The sequence below is a fragment of the Oculina patagonica genome, chromosome 12, assembly GCF_052425735.1.
Source record: "Oculina patagonica isolate OP01 chromosome 12, crgOcupat, whole genome shotgun sequence".
Classification (NCBI taxonomy): Eukaryota; Metazoa; Cnidaria; class Anthozoa; order Scleractinia; family Oculinidae; genus Oculina; species Oculina patagonica.
Genome location: NC_135769.1, coordinates 25,929,703 through 25,937,867, shown reverse-complemented (window position 1 = coordinate 25,937,867; position 8,165 = coordinate 25,929,703). Strand labels below are relative to the sequence as shown.

Here is an 8,165-nt window from a genome sequence, read left to right as displayed (position 1 = left end):
TGTATTATACTCTGATAAAACATAGGTTTTTAGCCAATCAGAGCGCGCGTAGACTCCTATCTATATTATAAAGAGAAATAAAGAGAAAACATTTGGTGATAGTCATATAGAACGCGAAATGCCGCGGGGGGCACAAACCGCAGGTAAGTGTTCCCACACCTTCTCTGTTACATCAACAGCTCGTGACTGAGTTCTGTGCTTATATCGAGTTATTGAAGTACGGGTTTTTGTGCGTGTTTTCTCATAGTAAATACTTTATCTAGTACTCTTTATCCCAAATTACTGCAACAAATAGTCCCATTGTTAGACCTGAGTGTTTAGCTACGAGAATGTCCTCTGGATTCAAAATGATTTTCTCAAAAAAGGTGTAGTTATAATTGATTAACGGACATAAATCTTCCAGAAGTCTCCATGTGATACAGGTACAGATAAAAGGTCATCACATTCCCATCTGTCCCAATCTGGATTAGTGGCCCAATGGTATGAAGGGTAAATAAATATCGGAAATTCATACAACTCCCGCATTCCTTGGTGGCCCCATTTACCAACTTTATAGAGAAGAAATTCTTTTCCCCAGTTGGCACAATCCCCTGCGAGAATTGAGTTGTCACCCTCGATTGTTGCATATGATCCACAGGCGTAGGGAAAGGCATCCGTCTGACGGCTAAAGTACTGGACTACAGCTTCGCCAGCGCTGTCAGCGACCGTGGTCACGTGGAACGTACGTGCAGTGATTTGTTTATTGCAGTGGAATCTCAGTTGAGTGAAAGACAAGTGTGTTCTCAGCTCAATCAAGGCGCTAGTCGCGAGAACCATGTTGCTGTTGTTATAATTGCTGATTCCGCGGTATGATGTCTCAACACTCAGTGTGACGGGAGGAGATATGCCGTCAATTACAACGTTGTAGATCAAAAGCCAGCCTCCTACAAAACACCGTGAATATTATGCGCAATTATATCGTTATAACGTGAAATAAAAAAAAGTAGACGGAGTAATTAGAATAAGAATACTCATATCCCAAGGAAACAGTATACAAAGTTTGGCACTTTTGTCCAGTGTGTCACGATCATTCCACTAAGCTACTAGACCATATATAATATAATCACATCGTAGAAACTGAACACACACGAGGGACGAGAAATGATGATCATCGACTTAAGCTGTGTTCACATTTAACCCGAAACATGTTTAGAATAAACATGTTTCAACGAAACATGTTTCACCTAAACATATTGCTTGTTATTGCATTGTTCGCATTAGGTGTCAGTTTCAAACACGTTTCATGCCTGCATGGTGTGTAATTTATGCGATTTTACGATTCTTGCATAAATCTTGAAGTAACCGAAAAATATAGCTCGAAATTACAATAAAGTTTCTATTAAATATTTGTCTTTATGTCTATTATCAAGCCCTTCGATGAAGCAGGGCTTTCAAGCGTTTAGCAAGGAGACAATATTGCCAGTATTTGCGCTATCTTCGATAAAAGAAGAATTTTTTGTGAAGTTAAAGGAAAAGTTCACTCCAGAATGGCCATTTATTATTATTAAAATTATTATTATTACAAAATTATTATTATTACAAAATTACAGGAAACGCACGGTTTCAGATTATCGGCGGACGTGCCCGGAAAACCCAAGGATTGAGATGGCGCCAAGCGCATGCATGCAAAGCCAAAGCAAGATAAGCGGTCCTTATAAAACGAGAACACTTTTTGGTATGTATAACGTACAAATAAAAGGTTCCGTCACGGCAAAGCACGACAAAAAAAAAAAAAAAAAAAAAAAAAAAAAAAAAAAAAAAAAAAAAAGGGGTGGCGCACCTCAAAGGCCTATTGCCAATTGTTGTCTGAAAAACCCCGACAGCCTAGCCACAGAGAAGCTCGGTTTGCGAATAGAAAAACGACGAACAGATCATCTAAGGTTACTGATTTCAAGCTGCAAATTGTAATCGTTTGCACATACCGAAAAGTATAATTGAAAAGGAAGATTATAAATTAAACGAAAATGAAAAACATGAGAGAGCAGGAAATAAAAATGCCAGGTTCAAGGCGAAACAAGCAACTTGTCAAAGCCGATAAAAATACGATACCGAGATCGTACAAGAACAAGGACCACTGAGCCAATAATATAAAAAGCCTGCCAAGTGGAGCAACCCACAATAACAATAAAAAGAGGCAAGGCAATAACAATTCGGCTTAGATAAATATGAACCGGCAAGAAACTCTGCTCCTCAAATACAATCGAAAGCGTAAGCACGAAAATATGTGGACCGTAGTTCACATGTGATAGTGAATTACTAAAAGCCTTTCAATGAGCTACTGTTCATTGTGCCTGGAACCGATCTATAACACGAGCACTTTGATGTTAGCCATCCATCCGATGGTGCACATGTATAAAGTTTAACGTCAGCTTATAATTTACAACACGAAAGAAGGAAAAGAGAAGGGTTTAGCTAGGAAGTGGATACAAAAATAACCAGAGGATCGCCATGTCGAAGGCTCGAGCAGTACAAGCCCAAATACCGGATCTGGCTTAGCTGACTTCAATAGCTGACTGCGTGTGTTATCAAAACATACACGATCATGCAGATTGATTATAAGTCTTCCTAAAAAGACACCGTATTGCTAGTAAACAACGAACAATAGTCTTGTACTTATCTGTTGAACTGATGGGTAACGCTTGAACATCTTGCTTCAGATGAAGCCGCAAAATATTTTCTTGAGCTCTCGACCCTGAAAATTGTCTTCCCAGGAGATGTACTCGCTGTGATGGTGAAAGCAAGAGGGAGTACTTGACAATGCGACCCGTCATTTATACTGACGGACTGATTACGCCTTTACATCTGATTGGCTATTATGTCACATGTCTGACCACCATCGGATTAACAAATATGTGTGGAAGCCACAACAGGCCAAATGTATCGACATAAATAACATCAAGCCTTTGACTTGATGTTTGGTTTTATTTTCTCTACGCAAATAAAAAGTTTATACAAAGAAATGTCATTTTCCAAAATTTCAGCCTCCAACGTGCCCTATAACCCTACGAAATCTTTCTCAAAACTCGGCAACTGAACGCCGCCATCTTGGAGCTGCTAATGTATGCGTGACGTCAAAGTGCTCAGTCTGAAGTTTGGCGGGAACATTTAAATACTCGAAACTCATCGATCGTTGCTTCGTAGTGGCTTCTGTTTGTCAAAATGCCTGTTTGTGCAGCTCCATTTTGCTCAAACAGAGCTCCTGATCACACGAATCATGTTTCAATCATGATTCGCGTAATGCATTGCCTGATGTGAACACTTTTTACAACGAAACATGTTTCATTTGCGATCGTGATCAGACTAAACATGTTTCGGCCTAGTGTGAACACAGCTTTACCATCTACAAAATCGTCGACTGTGACTCTGCTGAATACTTAACTTACGGTACTAATTATTTTCAGCGGCTGTCACTAGAAGGCTGGTACACAACAACAACAACAACTTATTTTACGACGTAAACAAAACCGACCAACGGACCGCAAACGGAACGACTAACAATAGACGGATCGAAACTGACCAATAACTGGTGACAAACTAAACAAATTAAAGTCTTATAGCCAAAACATCACGGCAAAACTGACCAATCAGCTTAAACGGACCAGACTTACATCATCATGGACTGACAACAACTTTTCACTTGACTCTGAAGATAACAAGCCTTTCCGCTCAGGTAAGTTAATTCAGAACGACTCTCACCCATGCAAACGATCAAGCTATAAGAACTGCTGTCAACATTGTAATAATGAATCTTTGGGAAAGCTAAAAAGATATGCTTTGCAAATTAACACACAATCTTCCATCACTTACCACCGTCAGTTGTCATGTCACAGTAAACTAATAAAGGGTTTCCATTACCGTCGGGGTCGATCCAGTACTCCCCGTCTCCTCTGGAGTGTCCAGAATCCATGATGCTCTTACATGAATGACCAGGCTGATGGTCATGCAAACCTTGTTTAACTGAAATAAAAAAAGCTTTGTTTCCGTAAGGTGCTACATCACATCAGTTACCTTTAATATTTTAATATGATGTTCAATACGAATGCGTTATTTGCCAAGCGTGAGGTCACGATGGCGGGATGTTGGTCAATTATCAGGGGGAGGTGCGATGGCCTTATGGTTTTTTTGCGCTGGACTCCAAATCAAGCGGTCCGGGTTCGAGTCCTGGCCGCGGTCATTGTGTTGTGTTCTTGGGCAAGACACTTTACTTTCATTATCGTGCGTTTCTCCGCCCAGGTGTTTATATGGGTGCCGGCGTCATAATGCTGAGGGGTACCCTCCGATGGACTGGCATTCCATTCAGGGGGGGGGGGGGGGGATAGAACTATTCCTATCCGCTTAATGCTACAGAATCCAGGATAAACTTCGGCAAGTATGGGCCACTTGACTCGACTACGGCTTCCCCTGAAGAATGCAAGCCGCTCCTTTCAGGTTGTGAAAACGTCAGTCACCGATAACAGTCCTTTTGAAACTACTCTCACCCAGACGATCACACTACACAAACTGCTGCAATATTTTAACAAAAAAAAACTTAGGAAAGCTAAAATTTGCTTTGCAAAGCTATTCACGTTCCATTTATTCAGAGTAACACACAAATTTCATTCCAGATATTGATCCTTAACATTTAAAGAATTATCCACCACTTACCACCGTCAGTTGTCATGTCACAGTAAACTAATAAAGGGTTTCCGTTACCCTCGGGGTCGATCCAGTACTCCCCGTCTCCTCTGGAGTGGCCAGAATCCATGATGCTCTTACATGAATGACCAGGCTGATGGTCATGCCAACCTTGTTTAACTGAAATAAAAAAAAGCTTTGCTTCCAGTAATGAACTACTTCGCATTACCTTAAGATATTTTTTTCTATGATGTGCAATATGTTTTGCTTATTGGCCAAGCGGTCGTAATGGCCTAGCTCACAGCGAGTCTCACGTAGCTCAGTTGGTTAGAGCGCCCAACCGGTATCTGGGAGGCCATGGGTTCGATTCCCGTCGGGGACTCAGATTTTTTTCTTTGTCCCACGCTCGTGTCATGTAGAATAATTTATTCACTATTTATCACCGAGCTTAAAATCTAAGGACAAAGAATGTTTGTTGAAAAAGTAAGAAATGTGTTTGTAATGGGCGAAGCGTTCTCGATTTGACAAAACTAGGCGCGCACGGTCGTCTCGGGTAATATTTTAGCAAGCGCGCACGGTGGTGTCGGGTACATGCAACCATGAGGTCGCGTTTCGTCACCTTCGAGCTTCGCCATCTTCTAGCAGCATTTCGTTTTCCGGTTTTGGTTTACGCGTGTTGACAGATTTGTTCGAGTGGTTTCTCTGCTTTAAGTGATATTTGAAGCAGTTGTTAGTAATACGTCGAAAGATTTCGAGCAATTGGTTTCGTGTTCTTGGCTATGTGTGTTCCAAGAGCTGGTTCGAGCGTCAACGTTTGCTTTCGGGGGTTTGTATCGTATACATGTGTTATTTCCGCTAGGTTAATATTTCCGCGCGCTAGGTAATATATTCGACTTGAACTTGTGAATTAATATTTTTTGGACGCAACGGTGTCACACAACAAGAAGTTCCGCAGCAGACAATGTCATGACGTACATGGCACAGTAAAAAAAGAAGCCTAACTGTGTAGTCCATCGGCATCAATAAAGGAGACAAAAATCCTAGATTAATCCTAGATTATTATATACAAATTATAAAAAGGCGGGGGCAGCTTTATAGTGAGAACTATTACTAGTATTATAGAAAACAAATAGGTGTCTATCAACTCCGGGAAATTACAGACTAAGCACAACGTCGCATGGGATTGTGAAAAAACGGACAAGAAACGCTACGGAATTTAAAGAGTCTCGTTCCCTTAAAATAAGTTTGGCTATTCGCTTACTTTTCTCATAGTAAATGAATCCCTTGGTTGGTATTAAGTCCATTGGCTTTGTGTGCCGTGTGTGGTCGCTCAATTCACATGTTTCGTTTTCATGGTGTCCGTCAGAATGACAGTTGTATGATTGACATTCCCTATTTCTTGCACATCGTAAACCACCGTTGACATCACCAGTAATCGAAGTTTCTATGACGTGACCAACAAGCCTGAAGCCTGAAGATAGAATGTATTCCATCAGAAAGTAAATTCGTGAAAAAAAAAAACTTTTAAAAAAGAAAAACACCCGAAGTGAAGTAAGTATAGAATACCTAAAAAAGGAAGGTCGTTTTTAAGCTCTTTTTTTTTTCCAAGATCCTTATGCAAAAGTCGAATGGAAAAACTTCCCTCTAAAGATTGTTAGTTCTAGTTCGTTTCGAAGATTTTTTAAAAAAACAATTTAGCATTTTTTACGTAAAGCTTACAAAAATAGAACTAAATGTAATTTTTTCTTAAATTTTTACACATTTTTTTTATTATTTTTCTTTTATCTAGTTTCACATCTATTTTTAAGGAAAGTTAGAATTGCTATGTCTCACGAATTTACTGACAAAATAAAATGTAAATGGAGATCAGAATGAGTTAGAGGACAAATTTGACTTACCTTCATGAATTTCATAAAACTGATCTGCGTGTGATTGCGAGTAGGAATGAGATGCTGTTTCGAATACTAAGCTATCCACGAAGGGAAGAAATATCATTACAATAATCACAGGCCGACATAATCCTATCAGCATCATCAAGTACACTCCTGTTGATAAAACAAACGTTGGGTTGGTAGTTATTTACAGTGCCTAAAATAAAGATAAGCTGACCTTCCTTTTGTGGAAAAGCAGTTTTTCAAAATTCACAAATAAAAAGTTCATGATCATATGTCCTGTTTATATTGGTTTTTCACGATGCAATATATTAAGAAAATTCTTACCTTTTCTCTCGATGAAGAGTTTAATTTTTCCGCCCATTTTCCGATCAGCGATAACAGGTTCACTCTGTTCCTCTGAAGTTAATCAAGTCTCTTTAGAGCTTTAGCCACATGAAAACCGTATCCGTGACATATTCCGAGTAAACAAATAACAATAAAGTGCAAACATGTAATCAAATAACATTGATATCCAGTCTTACCTCAGCATGAAGGAGGTGCTTTGTAAAACAAATCTCATGCAGTTGTTAAATAACTTATCTTTTATAACTGTTTGCAGTTCCTCGCAGTCGCTTGCTTATCTTAAGTGTTTTTCGGCCCTTTAGGTACTATACTGAATTTAATGTTTTTAACATGCTTTAAACTAACGTTTATCAATTTACTTTTTTTTATTCCATAAATTGAGACAGCTAAACAGCTTAGCTAGAAAAGAGAAATGCATGATTAGCTTTTATGACAGCTAGCTACAGCTGTTGGACGTGACTTCCCTGCTTTGTCACAGTATCCAGAAAAGCACCATAAATTGGAATTTTTCTCAAAGTAAATTGATTAAATATGGAAGACAATAAGCAAATTTTGAGAACTAACACAGAAACAAACATATGACACGCTTTGTTTATTTAATTCGGTGATTCTGATCTGGAAACTTCCTGACATCCTAGTGATTTAAAAGGATTGCTTATATTGAGAGAATAGAGACATTCTCTACAGATTTATGTTGGGTTTTAATTATTTGTTTGCTGATTTACAGTGTCCACAATTAGCACAGCAGTGCTAATACCACCAATAAAGCCATCCATTTTTATTTGTTTATTTGTTGTTTTTTAATGGTTACACGGGTGGTTTTCTATCAATAAACGTACCCGAGAAACGCAAGCCGTAAGCAAGTACTTTCAAAACCGTTTCGAGTTCTCCCTTAATTTTAAGATTGTTTCTATTTCTCCCTGTAGACTGACTGTGTGAAATTAATAAATGAAAATAGTCCCTTATTTTTTTATATTAAAAACTTCTCAAAACTGTTAATTCATAAGTCATACCTGTTATAGTGTTTTGAATATAAATCTTAGAAAGCTTAAAGTTTTACGATTTCATTTTTCCCTTTACGTTCGTTAAATATTTTTTATTAAATAAACTGCGATTGTTTATTGCGAGTTTGAACATCGAGAAAAACAGTATCTCAACGTGTGTAAAATTACGATAATTTTTTGCGTGTGTTTGATATCACCAATCACGTTCTGACGCGTTACTCGATGTTTCAATCCTGAATGAGCGAAAGTTTATCAATTTTAAGACGAAACT

General features: G+C 38.6%; 1 protein-coding gene across 2 annotated transcripts; it reads right to left on the bottom strand.

Annotated features, from left to right (window-relative positions):
* Nucleotides 1–381: 381 nt before the first annotated feature.
* On the bottom strand, nucleotides 382–5,980 carry LOC144633921 (fibrinogen-like protein A). Of its 2 annotated transcripts, XM_078492851.1 has the most exons (3): nucleotides 5,915–5,980; nucleotides 4,684–4,833; nucleotides 382–923 (listed from the first exon to the last, which is right to left on the bottom strand). In XM_078492851.1, exons 1-3 carry the CDS (start codon nucleotides 5,955–5,957, stop codon nucleotides 382–384), a joined length of 735 nt encoding a protein of 244 aa, XP_078348977.1. In that variant the 5' UTR covers nucleotides 5,958–5,980. The 2 variants fall into 2 exon arrangements, with proteins under 2 accessions (XP_078348977.1, XP_078348978.1); XM_078492852.1 differs by lacking the exons at nucleotides 4,684–4,833; nucleotides 5,915–5,980 and adding an exon at nucleotides 3,847–3,987.
* Nucleotides 5,981–8,165: the final 2,185 nt, after the last annotated feature.

Excerpts from the sequence above, each read along its gene's own strand:
- LOC144633921 (XM_078492851.1), bottom strand. The coding sequence starts at position 5,957 with ATGGACTTAATACCAACCAAGGGATTCATTTACTATGAGAAAA. Across the intron at positions 4,834-5,914 it reads ATTCATTTACTATGAGAAAA|TTAAACAAGGTTGGCATGAC; the intron begins GTAAGCGAATAG and ends TTTTTATTTCAG. Across the intron at positions 924-4,683 it reads TGACATGACAACTGACGGTG|GAGGCTGGCTTTTGATCTAC; the intron begins GTAAGTGGTGGA and ends GGTGTTTTGTAG.